Source organism: Paramormyrops kingsleyae, chromosome 10 (genome assembly GCF_048594095.1).
Source record: "Paramormyrops kingsleyae isolate MSU_618 chromosome 10, PKINGS_0.4, whole genome shotgun sequence".
In the NCBI taxonomy this organism is placed as follows: Eukaryota; Metazoa; Chordata; class Actinopteri; order Osteoglossiformes; family Mormyridae; genus Paramormyrops; species Paramormyrops kingsleyae.
In genome coordinates, this window is record NC_132806.1 from 25,155,602 (window position 1) to 25,177,784 (window position 22,183).

Sequence of the window (22,183 nt, forward strand, 5' to 3'; positions counted from 1 at the left end):
CCTTTAATGCAATTTACTACGCCAATACTTTAAATATCCATACAGCCATTTGCTAATTATCGCAGAGAATACTGGTAATATGTCCTTGCAATCAACCAGTTAAACAAGCAAGCAAACTCGCAAATAAACTAACGTACACATTTCTTTCAAATATACACATTCACCATATCATTTACACTGAAAACTGTAAGGCCATTTATTTGTTCATCTGTTATTATTGAATGAGGCATGAAATTGTTATCATTTTGCCAACTGCAGCTGTATATCTTTGGGAATTTCATTTTGACAGACCGCTGTCACGAAGCTATTGGAAATATGTACGAAGAACCACCAGAATATTCAGTCTGACTTGATAATATAATTCAATGGTATATTTTAATACTGTCAAAGTATATTTATATGTATTTTAAAAAATCAAATATATCAAAAAAAAGCTCTTCTGCAAACGCGACATTATAGTGATTTAAAGATTGATGAAAGCTCATTGGCCCGCCGCGTAGAAATCCCGAGGGAACGCAGAGACGCGGCGTTTATAAAGCAGGAGAGCGCAGCTAAGGGGCAGTGGGAAGATCCGGAGCGGAGACTGCAGCACCGCCCGTCCGACGGGCATCCAGCTGTGCGCGGAGTAACTTAAACAAACATAGGAATGTACAGATTTTACAATGCCCAGTGTCTGGAAAGCTCAGAGGAATACTAGACTGGAATAACTGTTTAGTGGTCCCCAAAGGACAAACGACAAAAGTACATTATAGAAACCAAGGTAAGTTATTCATTTTCACCCAAACGCTGCTCGGAGTATTGGCTTATCAATACTGCCAACGTTAATATCTTTAACGTGTTTATTCAGTGCATTATTCTAGAAAAAAGGCAATAAATCAATACAGCCTCGGTAATGTTATTATTTAAAAATATATTTAAGGTGAAGCAACATAGATTTGAATAGAACTCATCTTGTAATAGGGTCGAAAGTGACCGTAGGCAGCAAAATTACAATGCAAAGCGGACTTCATGGTATGAAACTTTGCATGACTAAATACGCATTAGAAGATTTTTAAGTACAAAATTTGATTTCCTTAAAAGTTATTTAGCTGTAGTCATTTTGCGCATGACGCATATTGCTAAATTTAATTTAGTTCCATGTAACATGTTTTAATTCCTTTATGGACTTATCTAATTTATTCATATCTCATACTTCGTCTCCGGGCGAAGGTGAACTGGGCAAGTCTGACTTCGCAACTCAGAGCCAGATTCTAATATGTGTGAGACTTGGGAATCTTAATATTACATGGCAGCACTTCGTTAATACTGATTGTAAACTTATTATTGCCTTGGATGATATTAGACTTTCGTAAAATAAATTATCCTCTTAAATCCCTCACACCGTTAAAGATCTTTGAACTTGATAAATTAAAACACCTATAGATCGAAATCTGATAAAGGGCTTCGAAATTCAATCCTCTGCCGTGTATAATTGACATCAACAATGTGAAAAATAATGAAGGCAAACAATCAGTTCGCACACTGCAGAGAATATAGTAAAACTGCAGAGAACATTTGCAAAACTGAGTAACCGACACTTGCCAATGAAACTTAAAATACCGGAAGAGAACGAACCGCAAACTGAGGGTTATATTAATAAAGCACATTTTTAAAATTAGTTGCAGGCACATAATGCAAAACAAAAGCATTTATTCCGCAGCACATAGGCCTATTTTATCACCGAATTAGTACCTATACTTAGTATACCCAATAACTGGTTATTTTCGATTTTTCGTCGTGTATATATTTAATCTTGGTTTGGCATGTGTTTTCTGCGCATTTCAAACGGTTTATAAGTAATTATAACACCGACCCAAAATTGTTAAAGGGTTACACAATATGGCATGTAATTGCATTTGATGCATTCCATAAAGAAACCATACATAAGCATTCGTTGTAACATAATATTACTTTTTATTATGAAATAATGTGATAAATTGGTCGCTGTGAGCATTTGCTACTTGAAAATTCCATTAATATTGCAGCAGTGTAGCTAAAATGACTTTACGTTTATTTAGTCCGGTAAAAGTTTGTTAATATTTGTATTATTATTTTTTAAAATATTATTATTATGCATCTCAGGGGCGTTCCTAGAGATTTTGGGCCCCATGAAAGCATATCATATTAGGCCCCCCAGTCCAAACCAATCCAGTTATTTTCCTAATTTTTTAGGGCCCCTGTCACTCAGGGGCCCTTGGAATCGTCCTAGCTTTCCTCCCCTTACGGCGCCCCTGATGCATCTTATGAGAAAAAAAGAAGAAAAAGTGTAAGAAATTTAAACTAACACCCATCTATGAGATATGCACCAACAAGCGGGCGGTTGTTACTGTGATAAGGGGACACGTGGTATTAAGGTGCGCTTATTTGCAAGATTAATATTAAATGACCCTGAAGATGAAGCGTGCCTTCCCAAATTCATATTTATAGTCTACCAGCTTCTCTAAACATTAGCAAACCCCGAAAAAAAACCGAAATAATAACATAATACTGAAAATATGGAAATGTCTCGCAGTAAAAGTGACAGTAAATTAAGTCCAAGGCAGCCTAATCAAATTCAAGCCATTTCGGTCTTCGCTGTTCTTCCAGACCTCTTGCAAAATGTTTTGCAGCGTTAACCCCGTTGCACAAACCTCAGACGTTTGCTTAATGGACACTGCCATAGCCCACAGGAGAAATGCAATCAACAGGCTGACAGCATTCCAGTACTTCACTAAATAACTGCCGGCAGTTGAAGTGGAATCACTGCTGTTCCAGTTTGCTTCTGCACTCTCATTTTTGACAACTGATGCTCTGGAACTGAAGTTTCAGATAGAACAAATTTGAAGACACGTAGTCATATGGACTAAACACAACTTTGTTTGTCTCTAAGTGTGCTGTATGCCTACCATATGCCTACCATATAGCGCCACTCACACGTCAGAGCGGTGACGGTCATGCTAATAAAAGACTAATGATTCTCATTGGCCGCTTTCCGCTGCCGTATTCCTTTGCCAGTAAGGCATCTCCCAGTTATTATACAACATTCAAAGCTGAGACTCTGAGCAGCGTCTGAGAGCGATGAATATTGCACAAGGTTACGGCCTTAACGTGCAGAAGGACTGAACGCGAAATCTTGAAGATGCTAGTGGATTGCAGGCTACATTGTATTCATTTTTCTTTTTTCCAAAGTAACGTGCAACTGAGAAAGCAGGGCCAGCCAGCCCCTGGAGCAGTTGTGGTTAAGGCTTTTGCTTACGCAGTCGATGGTGAAATTCATCTGCCAACCATGAGATTTGAACCAACAACCTACTGATCATGGGCCTAACCCACAGAGCCACATGTGACTACACCTGACCTGATACACAGACATATGTAGGTCAGAGAGAAACTGAACCATTAAAAAGCCTGATTCATAAGGCCAGACCTGCTGAGACCTGACTACCTTCTGCCATAGTAGAATCACTGGTAATAACACTGGATTCTGTTGTTTGGTATTTTCCTTTGGTAGGTGAATTGTTCAAACACTTTTATATGGAGCACAGACCCAGATGTATGCCCATATATGGTGTAATACAGAGGAAAAACAATGTGTTTCTCTTAGTTTAATCCTTAGATTAGTTTTTTCCTCTTTAATTGTATGGATTTCTGCCGAGGCTTATCCAGGCATTACCCTTGTTTTCAGCCACCCTGCACCTCCCTCTCACCCACAAACAAGCCCTTCCTTTGGGTCATACCTTCTCCTGACACCACTAATCCAAACAAATGCAAGCTGCTTGTTTTTCACACGGGGAAACATCTGCGTTCAATATCAGCCTTATCAAATGCGGACACGGACCACGTGCGAGAAGAAGCCGCGTCAAACTCGAGCAGATAAGGCAGATCGACTGTGGAGTTATGGAGTCAAAGCTAATCTCAATGTCAGCAGTTTGGATAGTGAAGAAAAAAACTCTAGAGTTTTCATTCTAGAAAACATTATGCATGGAGGTGTGTATTACTCAAATGGGACAATAAAGACTTCCTCTTCATTCTTACAATGAATATCTTCAAGAGCACTACTATGTTGTGATAAATTATAGCTGCCTTTAGTTCAGTTAGACCCAGGATAGTGAGTTGTCTATTAAATCTCATTAGTAAAACATTCTTGTGTGACTACATCCAGAGTAGACTCAGAAGAGCCAGGCCAATGTGAACTGCCATAGAGTTGAACTTCCTTTGAAAGAAGTTGTTTTGTATGAGGGCTTCTCAGCAGTAGATAAGAGCCTTTCCTATCGATACTGGAGCTGCTAAAACAATAGTAGACTTTCAAGAAAGCTGGATTTTGTCCTGGGGCTACTGTCAAAGTGCCTAATGCTCCAATCAGTGATGTCATACCTGACCAGCCTTGCATGGTCTGTGTGGAATCGTCGTACGTCCCCATGGTGCCTGAGACTCCAGCGTGTCTGTGTCTCCAGGGAGCCTGTCTTCTGCCGAGACAAGCTATCGCATTTAGTTGAGGTTGTGACCCCCCTCATCCACAAGCCTGTGTCTATTGCCAATGTCAGAGTACATCCAGAGCCCCGGGGGCCATTAAAGAGTCTTTCTGGCTGACCTTGTCAGCCACAGGTGCATGAGACATTAGCTTGTTGATGGCTGCTTCCCTCTAGCAAGGGGTCACAGTCTGAAATTCTCCCTGGAGAAAAGGGGAGAGGAAAGTGAAGATGGCTGGTGTCAACACCGCATGTAACGAATCATGAACTCAACCGCCCTTGAGGAGCAGAACTAGCTGTGGAAGTGGAGCGTGGGAGAGCTGAGAGTTTTCCAGAATCAGCGGTGATGGATAGAGCTTAAATGCACAAGATCTATTAGTAGATTGTGTTTTCCCCTCCGATTCGTGAAGACGTGTATGATGTCTTTAGATGCTGGTCTTTGGTCTTCTGTGATACGATCACAGTGGTTTCACAGACTTTCTTGGGGCTTAATGGACAGAAAAATAATCATGCGTGCCGTTACACCCGTTGTCTCTTGCGTTTAGTCATTTTGCCACCAGTCTAAACGCTGCCTGCAGATGTTTCATCGGGGTCAATTGTCCCATTGATACAGCCCAAGGCTGCGGAGTAGGACCAGCCAACGTGACCGGCGGTGCCCCCTACAGCCTGAAAACAACTCCTGGCAAACAATGTCTGTCTCATGACTGCCCTCATGGGAGCAGGCCATGAAGAGGAGTACTGCTGGGGGCAGAGCAGCATTTGTTTGGCGGGGGGGCGGGGGGTGGGATGAAGGGACTCTTCACACTGAACTTTAAATACCCCCGCAGGCAATTAGTGAGATACTGAGGGGCAGTAAGTGCCATATTACTGATCCAATGATGCATTCAGTACCAACTCCATAAACCGCAGTAATGCAATTATATAGTGAGTCTGCATCTTACGCGGTTTTGAATGATCGTGGTTCTGTTCTTTATCATACTCTACTGTGCATGTACAACGTTTTTTGTAATTTTTCCCTAAACAATATATTATAAAAACTACTATACTGCCAGGCATATTGTGTGTGATCGAGGTCTATATGTTATGTCTCAGTATGATTATGTAATATAAAATTCTAATTCTAAGTTTCCTGGACAAAACCATTTATCATGTGAATCACATAACATTGATATTGGCGTAGCACAGAGGTTTGATCAAAGAAACTTCCCCGTCTTATAATTTGATACTGCTTTAAGAATTAAAGTAGTATTCTTGAGAGTACAGGAGTTGGTTCCCTCTGATTATGTACCTGTAAAAATCTTCCGCCCCACAGGTCAGTCTGAAGCGGCTCCTCCGTCACCCCGTCAGAGAATGAAAATCGCCGTGCTCCTCTGCCTCCTGGTGGCCGGGACAGGGGCTGCGCAGTTCGCCAATGGCATCACGGCGAGCACCTTAATGGAGGCTCCCGTTGCCCCGAGCAACGCTTCCCAGTCTGAAGTTCCAGCGGCGAGGCCCGCCTCTCCCCGGGCCCCCTATCCACCAATGTGTGTCAAGCAAACTGAGATCAAGCACGCCTTCAAGTACATCAACACAGTGGTGTCCTGTCTGATCTTCGTGGTGGGCATCATTGGGAACTCGACCCTGCTGCGCATTATCTACAAGAACAAGTGCATGCGGAACGGGCCCAATGTGCTCATTGCCAGCCTGGCCCTAGGGGACCTGCTCTACATCCTCATCGCCATTCCTGTCAATGTCTTTAAGGTAAAACCAGCTCCTTCTCAAAGCCCCTTTAGGGGCAGCTATTGTATGTCGTTACATAGGTGCCAAATCTTGATCCTACATATGAAAAGCTCTCAACCACACAACCTCACCACGCCTTGTCAGTCTTGAATGCCAAAACCTGGATCATCCAGGTAAACACAATTTTCCTGGTTTAGAGGGAATTAAAAAGGTGGGGCCTGGTTTCTAGTCTCTGCCGGGGGGTTCCATGTGTGTGGAGTTTGCATGTTCTCACTGTGTTGTTGTGGGGTTACCTCCAGGTACTCCAGTTTGCCCCCCGCAGTCCAAAAATATGCTGAGATTAATTGGAGTTACCAAATTGTGTGAGTCTGTCCTGTGGTGGGTTGGTGCCCCATCCTGGGTTGTTTCCTGCCTTGTGTCCATGGGCTCTATGACCCTGAATAGGACAAGTGGTTTTGAAAAATGAATGGATGGATGGATGGATGGATAGAATTAAATACATGTGTTGAGTTTGGTCACTGAAATGTTACTGGGAAGCACATTTGACCTTAGGGTGACAAGTCTGACTTTGGAAAGGAGCTGAAGATAAAATGAGTAACTGCATTGAGTCCAGACTTGACAACAAGAATTTAAATTGGGTAGTAGGTCCACATCCTGTCTTGATCTTCTTGCTTAAGAATACTTACTAGAAAGGTAGTTTGTCTTTCAGAGATCAAAGACTGCATCCTCCCTTGGTTGTTTTTCCTAATCTCTGGTTGGGTGCTCCACCCTCATCATGGGACAGGCGTAGTCAGGCAACCAAAGAAGGCTGATTCTTAAGAGCCACAATAACCCCACTAACCCCTAAATTCAGAATCATCTTTTAATCACTAGCTCGCTGCCCTTAATTAATACGGAAAGCAAGAAAAATAAAAGCAGAAAATACAAAGGATATAAAACAACATTGATTTAAGCTTATCCCAGAAACCAAGGAAGCAGATGTATTGTATTGTTTCTATGCGCTCCATTAGACATTTGGAATTTGACAGAAATACTATGAACCTTGAAGGCATTCGGCTTGCAACATGGGGTATTCCACTTGACCTCATTTCTTTTCAGTACACATGATATATTACATATTGAGTGCATTTGCTTGTTAAAGCAGACAAACTCCTCATTAGCACTTTAAAAAACGCAATAGCACCATTTTGTGAAACATGACAGTGAATCCCCATCTAGTTAGAAACAAATATGCATTGTACTGTTGAATAAGAAAAAAATATCGCATTTCATGCATACCAGCAGTATTTGTACAGGTTACTATGTCAAGATTAGAAAGTTTAAGTGCAAATGACTGATGCCCGTGATGTGATCTCGCTCCTTCTGTCCCTAGCTGCTTGCTGAAGACTGGCCATTCGGGGTGCACGTCTGCAAACTCATGCCATTTGTCCAGAAGGCTTCTGTAGGCATTACTGTGCTCAGCTTGTGTGCCCTCAGCATTGACCGGTGAGTGTGATAAAATGTCACCTGTGGGTTTGGGTGTACTCTTAGCATGTCTAGCGTATCTTATCATAGTGCGACAGATGTGTACTTGAATTTCTGTCTTCACTCACTGAAAATATCCCAACCTGAAAGTCGAGCCAAGGAGCGTGATGACCAAGCCACTGTTGGCCTGCCTGCCCACAGATACCACGCAGTGACATCCTGGAGCCGGGTGAAGGGCATCGGCATCCCGTTGTGGAAGGCAGTGGAGGTGACACTGATCTGGGTGGTGGCGGTTGTCTTAGCTGTGCCGGAAGTGCTGGCCTTTGACATGATGGAGATGCCCTACCGCGGGACCAAGCTGCGTGTATGCCTTCTGCATCCGCAGCAGAGCACACCCTTCATGAAGGTACGGGCTCCATATGCCCTTATCTAAGTACCTGTATACATTTAGCTTTGTAGCACTTACCCAAAGCCCAATGAACTTCGTATTTTACCAGCAGCAATTAAGTTTCGACAGGGGACCCGTCCGTCAAAACACAGAGTACAAAGACAGCTGACATAGCTTTACTATGTGTGATCTAGTCCTAATTTGCTTCATAAAAGATTACATGCTGCGTGAAGAAGGACATTAAAAAGAAACATAACAACAAGCTTAGAAACAAAACCCCCTTGTTCTATTTAACATTTCAACATCTCAAACTGGCAGAGACATGCGATGCTTTGACCAGCCCGGAACAGAGGGCTGATGCAGTTTTACTGATTTGTCACCAATTCAAGATGTCTGATGTAATTACACCCACAAGTCATAGCAACTGAACCACAAACCCTGAGTACCACTGAACTCGAGTCGCAGGCAGCGAGACCTGACATGGTCTCCTTCTCTCTGCAGTTCTACCAGGATGTGAAGGACTGGTGGCTCTTTGGCTTCTACTTCTGCCTTCCCCTGGCCTGCACGGGAGTCTTCTACACCCTGATGTCCTGCGAAATGCTCAGCCGCAAGAAGGGAATGCGCATAGCCCTCAACGACCACATGAAGCAGGTACTGATCCCGTTGCCAGGAAAAGGGAAGACCGACTCAGTGTCACTAGCTACAAGACTTCAGGGAACTCTGTAAGTCTTGGGTGGTTTTTAGATTTACAGCAGACGGCCCACTTGTGGAATTTAAACATAAAAACGTCTTATGTAGACAATGTTGCAAATGGGCGGGGGGTTTGAACGAGAGCCATTGAAAGAGCCAGTTAGCGGGATCTGTGTCTGGGAGGTTGTGGGTTTGAAGCTTAAGGCTGGCTGAGTAATTAAAGGACTGTTGGGCCCTTATCTCCGAGATGCTGGCTGACGCGACTCTCTGACCCCAAAGCTTTCCTCACTTGTATGTTATTTTGAACAACAGCATATGCTGAATACTTGTAAATGTAAGGTCAGAGGCCTGGTGTTTTCACTAACAGTGAAGGACTGAAGCTACATTAGACATTGTTCCAAACAAGAACTCTGTGGTCAAATTTTCCAGTTTACTTTTGGTTACGTAGCTTAGCGGCATAGCTGTTCAAAATCCTTAAAAGGCTGTTGTCTTAATTAACCATAATCAATCTTTAAATCCTTCGCCAGCTATCCCGGGGCAACTGGCCTCCATTATGTTTCATTTAGCTCCATTACGGGGGACCATCTTAAACTGTAATTTTAGCCATGGCTTAAGAAATCCTTCTTAAAACCTTGCCAGAGCCTTGTTCCTTGCGGGCACTTTGACCTAAATTATTCAAGTGACAACTGAGAAAAACAAACTACATGTGTAGAGACAGCAGCTACAAATATGGGAATCACACACAAAATAAATATCACACAAATTCAAAACAAAAATAGTTGGAAACTCAGTCTGAGCCAAAGAAAAACATGCTGGCTTTGACCACAAGCTGGATTCCTTCTTGTGGTCTTTGACGAGGTGCCAGTTCAGCATCTGTGTTCACTGGGATGCAAAGAAGAAAACACGCTTCCTCTCTCTATACATCATCGTTGAAGTGCATCCGATTTTATGAAGTTGGTATTTAGTGAAAGCTGAGAATTGATCCCCGGCAAATCGATTTAGCCTCTCATAGTTAGGCTGGACAGTAGCGGAGAAAGATCAGAAGAAGCCAGATTCCACCAAAAGCCCATTGAGATGAACCCTGATATTGACTTCACTTAATTCTTCTCTAGCGTCGAGAGGTGGCCAAAACCGTATTCTGCCTTGTGGTGATCTTCGCCCTGTGCTGGCTCCCTCTCCACCTCAGCCGAATCCTAAAAAAGACAGTCTACAACCAGAATGACCCGAACCGATGTGAACTCCTAAGGTAAGAGCACTTCTTCTTATGTCCCATGAAGGACCATTCTACGTCATACCCTCAAGAATTTGTGCAAAGTCTGCTTCAAGACCTGATAGAATCAGGAAATTCTTCTACAATCTCGTGCAACTCAAACTGCAATGCTGACCTTCTGGTCTCCACTTCTGTCTGAATTTATCTTCTTCCCAACCAGTTTCCTGCTGGTGATGGATTACATCGGTATCAACATGGCTTCCCTAAATTCTTGTATCAATCCTGTGGCACTATACTTTGTGAGCCAGAAGTTTAAAAATTGCTTCCAGGTAAGGCCGAGAGAGAGACTTTCTTAGTGGTACTGAAAGACGGAGACAAATATCTGTTTGAGGCTTTGGCATCTTCTGAAATGTCTTTTACCTCCCACCCAGTCTTGCCTGTGCTGTTGGTGCCAGAGACCATCAAGAAACATCTCATCCACAGACGAAAGGATTATGGGCGTGCGCTGGAAGGGATACTGCCACGAGCACGGCCTGGATCGGACCAGTTCTCGGTCTAGTCAGAAGTACAGCTCCTCCTAAGAACAAAGCACCTGGGCTGACTGGGACAGAAAGTGGGAAGATGGTCAAACAGCAAAATCCATGCCAGCCCAGTCTAAACACTGCTAGACACGAGGGCTTCTGCTGTGTCACAGCCACACTGAAGGGGACAGGGGGACAAATGTGAATAACTGGAACCACCAATCCAAGCAGCAAATAAATGCATCTACAGTCTGCATCTCTCTACCCAGAGACATTGTTTCCTTGCGACACCTTAAAGAAGATTTACACACACATACGGAAAACCTAGTGTGTCTCCAACAAAGACACTTAGAGCATGACTGTGTTTAAGCAGAAGATGATTGCAGAAGAGCACACTGGCTGGGCCTGTGCAAGTCTGCGGACAGCAGGCCCAAGGTGAACCTGGAACACTGTGACATCACCTCCATGGGAGAAATATAAGCTTTAGCCATTTTTATGAATGGACAACTTTATTTGAATTTCAGTATTACAGAGTTTCTTATGTACATACCGTATTGATATATACTTCTAAACAAATGTATCTTTGTTGAATAGTTCATTGGAAAATGACACCAAAGACAAGAAGACATAGTTCAGGAGAAGATCTTCTACCAACTAGCCGCCACTATATATATTTTTTTGTTTCAGAATTTGAATTAGTTGACTTTAACCATAATGCTGTGGGTATACAGATCAAAGCTGATGCCTTCCCCAACGAAAATGACCTTTCATGATAAGAATGTTTCGTATCTGTATTATGTTGGCTCACATTCTGAACAGTATGGATTTTATTTATTTACAATTATCAGGCAACTTCAGCCCCAACATCTGGAACTGAAGCAGTAATGTATTAAGCACCGATGATTGTGGCTGAGAGTCTGTTTATTTTCTAGAATTTTCATGGCGGACTGAGGGAGTCTGACACAGAAAACACGCAAACCTCTCAAGCTCCATGAGTAATTGTTTATTAATAGCATTTGCAAATTAAAATATATCCAAAAATGTGTTTGAATCTTTATGCCAGTATATTCCACTTAATCTGAACGAAATCCTGAACTCCTAATGTTTTCATTTAGGTTTGTTCAATGAAGATCTACTGTACATATGTACATATTAAATATCACTTTTCTCAATCAAGTATTTCATCTATTGCAATGGTACAAATTTTTTTTTATTGAATTTCTAAGGAGACATTAAATATAAAACGATGTGATTTGCTGAAAAAATATATATATAAACATTTATAAAGATATACCTATATGTCTGTACATACGTCTGTACTTTCATGTGAGATATCACTGCCAGCTATATGATTAAATTTTGTCTAAATGCCCTTCCAGATTTTATGTTATGTAAAACTATGTTCACAAGCTTAGCATTTCATTGTTGTGTGAAGGGTTAACACCGTGTGTCTGTTCTAAAAACAAGTTTTGAATATAAGCAAAGCTTTTTATACTGTACCTAGTTGTTGGCCAATAGAGCAAATAAATGCTATTTTATCATTTTGTGTCTCAGATTTACTCTTGGCGTGGCTGTGTGGAAAAAAAATCAACATTCCAAACGTGTTAAAGAAAGTCAGCGAAGCACTCTCACAGACACGGAGCAGAGACGCTCCGTCCAGATTCACCAAGCAATGGGAACCCGATTGAATCAAGCCAACTCAAATACGAGGTTTTCACGCCTTCACTGTTCTGGGAAAGCCTTGCAGCTGACCAGGCGAAGGCTAGCAGGCTACATCTAATCTACATTTAGCTGACCTGTACCGAGAGTGAGCTGTAACCTGGCTATCATGTTAGGGTCGGCACTGACCCAAGTTTAAAATGCATAAAAGCACCACATAGATTTGTGTACTGCATCAAGGCTTTTTGACTTTGTCAGGAATCTCTATTTAAACAAAATAAATTAAAAAAATTTTTTTTTTTTTACTAGGCAAGGCATGCCCATACATGTAAGGCAAGACAAGACCAATTCAGTTTATTTATATAATTCACCTGAGGTGTATTTACCATTATTTTTTATTGAAAACGAGAGGCATGCTGTCAAAAGAAAGGTCCAGAAAGCCACACCAAAAATATTAAAACCAATCTTTTCATGAATAAGGAAGCCTAACAAGGTAATCAAGAGGTAAGAAACAAATTGGATGATAAATAATTGTTCTGAGGGTATTTTACGGCTGGTATAAGACACGGGTCGGCACCAACCCGTCTAACATAAGAGATAGGAACAGAAAGCTAACTTAGGACTAAGGTTGTATTCAGCACAAGCAAATATTTAAGTATCCCAAATGCAGAGCGCCGATGACTAATGAACGTTCTCCAAAAAAACAAACCATAGCGATGGCAGAACAGGAACCGGCAAATCAATCAACAAATGATGAATGAATAATGACAATGAACATATACAAAGATCATGTCAATGCAATGTATATCATTTTTAATAATAAACAACAAAAAATGCGTACAGGCTGCAAGGACCCTGCAGCTGTGACCATGGAGCCCTGTGTCGACCTACAGAAGGCCTATTGATCAGAATAAAGAACCTCATGGTCCTTCTTTTGCCCTCAAATGAGCCTCTCAGACAATGCACCATTTGAACTCCACCCCCCCCCCCCATGACTAATTTAATTAAGTCTCATGCATGGCCCCAAAAATACTGTTAAGGGGAAAAGCTAACTGAATGGGCTGAGGAATGGACAATGCAGAGTTCCATTGTGCTGTGTTGCATGTTTGCCCGACGTCAACAACATAGCTTCACCCAAGGTAGAGGTTTCATTTCCAGCTTTCCTGGGGGGTATTCCAAGAAGAAGGATTTCTTGCTTAGCTAGATAACTACTTGGATTTAAGGTAGTCTGGGCAAAATGGACTTTATTTTCATTCCCTTACATTTAGCCAAGACTACCTTAAATCCGACAAGTTATCCAGCTAAGCAAGAAATCCTGTTTCGTGGAACAGTCCTCTGCTCTGCTACTTCTCTTCTCCTCTTAACTTCTCCTCCCACAGGCTGGTCAGTGTTTGAAATTAGACAACTTGGTATAGTAGAGATATGGCGTCAAAGATGCAGAACTTCTACATTTTGGATGTCTTCTGAAACTCAGCCAACTGACCTCAAAAAATATCAGATGATTTACAGTAAGGTATTATGGGCGCATCTGTGCATAAGCTAAACATCTCAAAAAGCAGTAAAACAGTCCTTTAAATGTATTCATGCCTCACAAAAGTATCAACACATCTGCTGTTACAGATACCTGGTTGGACTCCAAACATGCTCCATTAAGTTTTCAGTTCAACATCACTGATCCTTAACCTACAAGTGAAGGACCTGAGAGAACCAAAAAAACATACTAAAAATATGTAAGACTACCTAGACACCAAAAATGCCATGTTTCCGAAAATTCCATCAAGGCTGTGTGACATCAGACAATCTCACAATTTCAGGTATGAACAAATTAAAATCCCATCTTTTTTGACCACATGTACCCTTGCCATCAAACCTCCACAATATTTAAAAAAATAATAATAAAAAAAAGAAATTCTTGTCAGAATATATTTCAGTCCTCGGATCCAGACTATATCCCAATTATACTCAAAAAATTGCTTCCTTTAAAAGATTTGTGTGTGCGTGTATTAATTGCTTTCTATGCCTTTTCCCCCCCCCCCCAAGACTGACCTGTGAGTTATTTTGGAAAAAAATACCATCCAAGCAAACATAAAAGCAACAGCGATGGTATTTAATAATTCAGTCACTTACTAAATTGCTACTGAGATTAAATAACTGACTGCAACTGCATCAGGCATGATGATTATATGAAAGGGGTGGGCGTGTGTGTGGATGTTTGTGCGAGCTTGATCACCCTGTGAAGGACTAGAATTCAATGGGGTTAAGTGACCTTCAAGCCAGGACAGCTTTACAGTCTTAAGATCCAAGTCTCCTACGCCTAAGTGCACTGGCAGACTAAATGACTAAATCAGTCAAACAACACAATTTCAGTCCAGCTGAAATAAAACCAGGAAACACAAAGGTTCTTCCAGAAGTAGGATGAGAAATGCTTGGAATAAAGACAGCACACATGTTTCAATATGAAAAAAAATCTATATTTTGAAAGAACAAATAAGGCAACATAATACAGGCACACAACATTCCTATGACGAAAGGACTTCTCCTCCAGACAGAATGTGCCACCACACTTCCAACCCGATGGACAGGAGGGTACGAGGCAGGAGGCTTCAGGGCAGATGTTTCTGGGTGGAGCAGTGAATTAACCACCAACCCAAACTGAACTCAAAGCTCAGCCTCTGATAAACATGAAGCCAGAAGAGCAAAACAATGGTCATGGTCTGCTTTAAGTAGAATGAGTCATTTTCTGCCAGTTACAAGCTTCACCCTGATATCCTGCAAATGGTTTACAACCTTTTCCTTGATTACATGGTTCCTTTCACGTCATGTTGAGGGTTTGAAGCATAGTTTACATTTTCCACCATCACACGCAGAAGTCAGACCTGACTCAATCCAAAAAGCCACAACTCTGACCTTTAACAAGGTTAAACAAGAGGCTGTTCCCATTTATTATTATTATTACCAGATTTTGGGGCATTTTTAGTCAAAATTAAGCCAGAAACAGTCCAAATCCTGGAAGTGGGACAAATAAATAATTTTGGTTTCACTCCGTCTTGCCTCTTCACAGCCAGAGTCGATCCTGATCCCCCTCAGTCCATGGCCTCTGACTGGCCCTTGAAATCCTTCACTCGGGCCTGGAAATCCACCATAAAACCACATTTTAAGTTACTTACTCATGCAGGGGTAGTGACTCAAGGTCGTTAGGCGAGGACCTGGAACCCAGAACACTTAAGGATCATGAACTTCCTGTGTGGTTATGTGTTTAGATATTAACATGCCCCGAGAACCTGGAAATACACGGTGATGTCGCCCGTCGGACACATAAAGCAGCTTGGTGACAGTAAGCTGGCAGACAGCAGGACCCTCTGTGGAAGCTACATCATCCACATCTGCTTCCAATCAGCTTGTATCTGGGAACTGTCTGCAACAATCCATCTTCCTGCTAAGACGGGGCGGTGGGGCGGAGCAACCCTTCACTGCTTCAGGGAAACATCTATGTTTCGTTTTCCTGGCAAATGTACCAGGTTCACCACCCGCTCATCTGTTCTGCTCATAGTCATTTGTACCATCTATAAAGAAGTTCCACCCATGTGACACTTATTCTAGATCTTAGCACTGCGGCTGCACTGCCGTGCCCCATTTGACAGTCCCGTGTCCCCGTGTCAAAGCGGCAGTCCCACGGCGTGCTTCGGTAGCTAAGCCTTCGAGGAAAATGGCCGTTTGATCTTCTCGAGAGATGAGAAGACGAAGGGCCGCCCTCATTAATCTCGGTTATTCTGAACCTCGGCTGACGCTTGTCTCATCGCCCATTGCTGACGGCGCAGAGGGTGGGGCAGGTTAAACGCACAGGAGTCGGGTGGGACAGGGCAAATCCTGGGGGCTGTTTGGGGCCTCACAGTGTCAGGGGGTGAGTGAGGAAGGAAACCGACGGGTGTGTGTGGGGGGGGGGGGGGGGATCATAAAAGGAAACATGTAGGGGGACGGAGACTGGGTGGGGGGGCACCAAAAAGTGGCTAAAGGTAACGGGGGGGGGCAGCTCACCTGGAATGTGTTGAGAACGTGCTGGCAGACGTCGGTGAGGTCATTCAGGCCCTTTCTAAAGGGTTCCACTGCTGGAACACCCCCTGAGGAGCAAGAGAAAAACACAGATTCACCCAGAACCTGAGCATACAAACTGCATGGACACTGCTGCTGTTCCCTTAAATGACTCAATATTGTCGGATCTTCTATAATAAATAATAACCCATATTAAATAAAACAATCCAAGCATTCATGCTAAGTGGCAGCGTGGAACAATGTTCCTTGTATATACCTCACGTGACCCGTAGGGGGCCACGTTCAAGGTGAGCTGAGAACCTCGAGGACCGCGACCTGCTGATCTGCCGGAATGTCCTCCAAGCGCTATAAGAAACACGAGTTGTTTGACGTACTCACGCCATTTTTAGGAAGACTCACGGCTACTTCAGTTTATAGTGTAGTCAGAAATTTTTAAGACCAGAAAATTTGGCCAGACGTAGTGACAAGTAAAAAAAACTTTCCATTAATACAGGAAAGTATTTATAATTACGCAAGAGATAAAAATGACATTTTGAAAAACTATCAGCTCCTTTCCGACGGCATCCCATCCAACCAGAAAGACTAACAGATTTTCCTGAGCTAACGGAGTGATGCGTCTTCTAAAGGATTCCTCCTATGTACATCACTCTCCAATTTCTTTGGATGTTATTTAAATTCAATTCAATTTATTTTTATATAGTGCTTTTCACAACAGAGTTATCGCAAGGCACTTTAAGGCGTAATACATACCTACGTCATTTGTACACAATAATTCAAAAACAGGGAAAAGGGAAGATAAAGAAATAAAACCCAGCTATTTCTATTTATCTGTTTAGCACCTGCTAACCTTTTACCCAATTTACAGGATAGTTATTAATATTTTATTTAAATTAAATATTGCTTATGGTCTGCATTAGGAGGTTCTTTGTGTGCATCTGGTGGCTGTGAGGTCAGGAGATCTGGGGCACACGGGCGAACAGGGAGAGTCACTCACACGGTGAGCCAGAACCCCGAAAAGGATAACAAGGGTCACGGAGACACGGTTCTTACGGAAAAGAGCGCTTACGGGAAACGGGCAGGGCCCTCGCGCCTAAATGACTTATCAGCTCGGAAAACAGCATCCGGCTACAATTCTGCAAGGCAGAGAGTCAAGGTTGCCGAGCGATTCAGATGAAGCCTTCAGCCTCTACGGTATGGAGAAGCTTTGCAGAGCCCGACATGAGTGAGACGCAAGCTAACTGAGCTATACATGAAGGTGCGCTTCGCTTTCGGCTGCCGGTTCGAACACGGTACTCTAAGCACCCACCCCCTGAGCACCTAGAGAATGACTGAAGGCCAGCAAATTTCTCCATCATGGGCTTAGACCTTCAGCCATATCGCATTGAAACATCTACCAAGCTTGAGAAAAGAAAATAAATAAAATCCCCTCATAAGGAGCAGTTTACAGTGTAGCCAGTTGTATTCCAAACACTTTTAAAACGTGATTATTGATATGGAGAAATTACTGAATATTTCCAGCCCAAGAATCTCACTGCAAGGTCCCAGAGCAGGAAAACCAGGACCTTTGGGATTTGGAGTGATTCACAGTCACTGACAAGCAGAGTACAGGACTGAAGGCGAGAGCAGCCACCCCCAGGGGGCGCTGTGGTGCAGGTGGGCCAGGGCACGACGTAGAACAGAAGCATCCTCCCCTGCTCCAGAATAAAGTGTTGACAGATTCACTCCAAAGTCCCTCCCAGCTGGCTGCTTTTCAGTAATGAATCTTTGGGGGGGGGGGGGGGTTCGATAGTAGACTTCAATCAGCTTGTTTGTTTTGGGTACCAAAGATTTCAGACTGTTTCTGCCGTCAACCCTTCCAGGCGCCAGAGTGGGGGGGAGGGGCAGGGAGTGATTAGTGGGGGTGCAGGTCCAGACCTGTTGAATAGTACTCTCGATTCTGAGTGCCCCCCCCCCACTAATCTAATTACTCTGATAAGCCCGCTTGCTTCCGCCACCACATAAAGTTGGCCCGACAGAGAGCACCATCATGAGATCAGCCCTTTTTTACGTCTCGTCCCTTGACACCCGGCTCCGCCCGTGGACACCCCCGGCGTGGCCAAATCCTCAAAGCGCCTCTGTGCAGATCGGCCCGGAGGGCCACGCTGCTCTTTCATTCTGTTACACCAATTTAATTAAGGACCACGAGGACCTTTTTCTCCATGGTTTTCTGGCACCGCGCCCCAAAATATACATTAAAACCACAATTTGTTAAAAATAGTTTTCTTGGCAAAAGAACTACCGGAGGGTACCCGAGGTGACAGAACGAAGAGGGGAAAAAAAAAATCTTTACTAAGAGAGCGTGACAACGGACAACAGCGCATTCAGACAAGCGATGCCTTAAATGAATTTTTGTTATAGCCTTGGGGAGGACAGCACTATCTGAAACCCCCTCTGTCAGCATGCAGCAGCTGCCAGACCATAATTCACCCCACGGGGCGTTTGGCCGTGTGCAGGAGCCCAAGCGCTCAAATCGAAACCCACCACGAGTGACTCTGCAGGGCAAAATGGCGTCTACAAAGACGTCGACACAGTCTTTCTGATACGGCAGCCAGGGCTGCTAAAGGATTCTCAGGTGTTGGTTCCTAAAAACAACCAGGGAGGGGCATGAGAGCCCAACGCCAACACCGTCTCACCTCGCGTCTGGATGCGGAAGTTGATCTTGCTCTCCGACGGATGCGTGATGCTGTACCCGCAGAACTCTATGTCGGGGCTGGGCAGAGAGAGGAAGTTAAAACGGTCCCCCATGTTTGGAATCATCATGATTTTTAAAGCAACAAACATAAAGGATGTAATCAGAGGAAAGTCACCCAGCCACACCAGCAATACGGCAGAGCAAAATGGCTGCCCATCAGTGGGTGTGGCTGCAATGATCACTCACTTCTTCATGACCAAATATCTCAACGAGTTCCCTAGAGTGTGGTCCTCCTCGTGCAGCACGAAGGTGATGCAGCCCTCATCGGCCCCCTCCGCCTGCACCTGTGAGGAAAAGACGGGGGGGGGACATTCAGCCAGGGGTGGCAACACACTTTTACATTTACTTACGGCGCTTTTCCACTGGCATGCAGGAACCAAGCCGTACGCGACCCGTACAGAGAAGAGACTTATGGCACAGGTCCAGATCATTTAGCTATTACACTGCAGAAGGATCAGCTTGGCAAAGGTGGTACCGGGTTTGGAGAGTGACAGTGATGATTATTTGCTGTGCATCAGGATTTCTGTTAGGCCGTCTGTGAGAATCGCTCTTTAATGTTATTATCAAACACTAGCGGAATTAGCATTTGCTTGCGCAAATTTGCCTTACGAATCCATTCCATTCAGCTGATATATAGTGCTTTTTTAAGTAAGAGGATGGACATTTTTAAGTTCCAAGTTATCAGGAATTGCAATGCGTAATATTACTAATAATGAATAATATGCAGAATATGCTCCTTTCTTCCTTCAGCTGATCGCGCAGATCAGCGGTATGTCCTTGCATTTCGACCAATCAAATGGTGGCACCGCGACCAGCCCGATGCTAGTAAGCAGGGCCAAGTCAGTGCAGGTACGGCTTGCATAATTTACGGTGGAAAACCGTCAGTTCGCGATATGGCTTGGTTCTCGGTGCCAGTGGAAAAGTGTGATTATGTAGCAGATATTTGTATCCAAAGCGACACAAAGTTGAGAAAGCAGGGTCACTCAGTCCCGGGAGCAAACAGGGTTGAGGGCCTTGGCCAAGGATCAGCTGACCGCTTTGAGCTTTGACACCATCCACCCTTCCATCTCCCATAACCGCTTTTCCAGTCACAGTGAGCAGGGACACCTTGGACAGATGCTGGTCTATCACAAGGTGGATTTACCCAAGACATCAACACCACCAACCCAGATGTTTTCAGACTGCTGGAGGAACAAGGCCTCAGTGCCACCCGCTGAGCCTGCTTTGAAACCATGAACCGGGAAACAACTGGATAATCACTGGTTCAAAGAGAACCACGGTAGACACTGGGGAGTACATATCCTATCAGCTACATTACGAAGGACTTAAGTGGAGTCTGGGTCCATGCGGGTGTCACAGGCAAAAACAAAGGGAGCGAAAGGAAGGTCGGCTGGACCCCGGAAAAGGATGTCAGCTGGGGTGGAGGCCCCTCTGACGCAGGAACAATCAGCGGTTCTGACGCCAGCCCCGATAAAAAGCTGCGGGGGGGGGGGGGGGGTGTCTCCGGGGCCACGACCGGATCGCAGACCCCAAAGCTCAGCCAGGTCTCAGATGCCTGCCGACGACGCCGGCAGGATGGACCGATTCGTATGACTGCATGGGAGGCAGGAAGGGAGGGACAGGGGAAGGAAGAGATCATAGCAGGAGTATGAGGGCGCAGAGAAAGTCGGTGGGAAAATGCTGGCCGGCTGGGGGAGGCCGGCGGTTTGAACTGTAAATACAGGGACAGGAAGCCTAAATTAAAGTATCGAGGTGTGCATCGGTCAAGCATGCTTTCAATGGAAATAATTATGATCTTTAAAATCTGATTATGTCTGTCAAAAAGGAAATGCAGAGGAAAACCATCAAGCCAGCAAAGGTCCTTTTAGGCTGTTGCAAAGGCAGCGCTGATATCTGTCTCCAGGGAACTTCCTCAATATCAGAAGGAGACACTAAATGTATTCGCCTGTATTTAATTTAAAGTTACACCACTAAGCTCTGGATTTATTTCCTTTAGTTACATTAGAGGAAAAACAACCTACTATATTCTTACTGCATTCACCACATTTCACGGGTGTGTTCAATATTGTTCTTGGGCAAAGAAATAAAAAGGGGGGGGGGAGATTAAATAACTGGTACAGCAAAATAAATTCTGTAATTGAAATGTAAATTCTGTAATTGAAAACTTTAAATGTACAATAGTCCAAGCATCAAGCAATGTTAATTCATGATTGCCATGCTGTAATGCATTTTCATTTTCTCATGGTTTCCTGTAGAAAATCTGATGCAAATCGAAATTACACAGAATAATAAACAAAATCCTACACAGAATAAATGTTGCAAATGTTATTTTCGAGACAATCCTTCAGTCAGAGTGAAAAAGGGGTCGCTTCATCGACATTGAATACATGCTCTGCTGGAAGCTTCACAGAACTCCAGGAGTAACACACAGAAAAAGTGTGATGAGTATTATATCTATTATATTGAATACTTTCAAAATAAAGTCAATTGAAAGAGAAAAACGTATGACATGACGTCTTTCAAAATATGAATCGTACGTCAATTAGCATAACCTAGAATTTACGGCTTATTTCTCAATAGCGTGATAAGATACAGGTTCTTTTCTACCTCCGAACATGCAAGTATAATGAGATGCTCGGCTCTTCACTGCCCCCAAGCGGAAGCTTGCGTGTACTGCCACACATTACATTGCTCTCGGAGGATTCCAACGCTTTCGTGAAACATAAATCCCACAGCATCTTAAATTTGAGCTACGTCGCAGTGTGCTATATTCACTGTTAGCTTACTAAGTTTAACAGACTTTTAAAGTGGAAGTAATATTTTACACTGAATGATAATACTACCTGGGCATCAATTAATAATCAAATATCTGTAATTCGCGATTTAATAATTTGTAGGATCGTCCGTCTTTACTGTGAATACGGTAATATTTCGAAGGAAATTTAAACTTCGTGTTAAATTAAATTAAGATGAAAGCGCTATCATCAGGTAGGTAGTTAATCGTGCAGAGGAGACACGTGGATATCCTCCAGCATAGTGTCAATGTCACTGCGTTAAATTACGTATTTCCAGAATGAACTGGCGCTGGCCTTACTTTTCATCTTTTGTCATATGCACATTAAAGTCTTTAAAGTTAAACTTACCATTTCCAACACCGGTTTATTCCCCTCTTCTACACCAGCCATTACTAGCCTGTATGCCTTTCAGTCGCCAGATTATGACGTATGGCACAATCTTGGTTCTGTCACATGGTTAGATTGTCAGAAG

General features: G+C 43.4%; 2 protein-coding genes across 2 annotated transcripts; one reads left to right on the forward strand and one right to left on the reverse strand.

Moving 5' to 3' along the window:
- The first annotated feature begins 552 nt into the window (after positions 1–552).
- On the forward strand, positions 553–12,017 carry LOC111846353 (endothelin receptor type B-like). Its single transcript, XM_023816461.2, has 8 exons — positions 553–760; positions 5,797–6,224; positions 7,576–7,688; positions 7,869–8,073; positions 8,557–8,706; positions 9,858–9,991; positions 10,176–10,284; positions 10,387–12,017. Exons 2-8 carry the CDS (start codon positions 5,835–5,837, stop codon positions 10,534–10,536), a joined length of 1,251 nt encoding a protein of 416 aa, XP_023672229.2. The 5' UTR covers positions 553–760; positions 5,797–5,834; the 3' UTR covers positions 10,537–12,017.
- Positions 12,018–14,584: 2,567 nt separating this feature from the next.
- polr1d (RNA polymerase I and III subunit D) lies at positions 14,585–22,183 on the reverse strand. Its single transcript, XM_023816393.2, has 5 exons — positions 22,060–22,183; positions 19,103–19,200; positions 18,858–18,934; positions 16,171–16,253; positions 14,585–15,263 (listed from the first exon to the last, which is right to left on the reverse strand). Exons 1-5 carry the CDS (start codon positions 22,099–22,101, stop codon positions 15,219–15,221), a joined length of 345 nt encoding a protein of 114 aa, XP_023672161.1. The 5' UTR covers positions 22,102–22,183; the 3' UTR covers positions 14,585–15,218.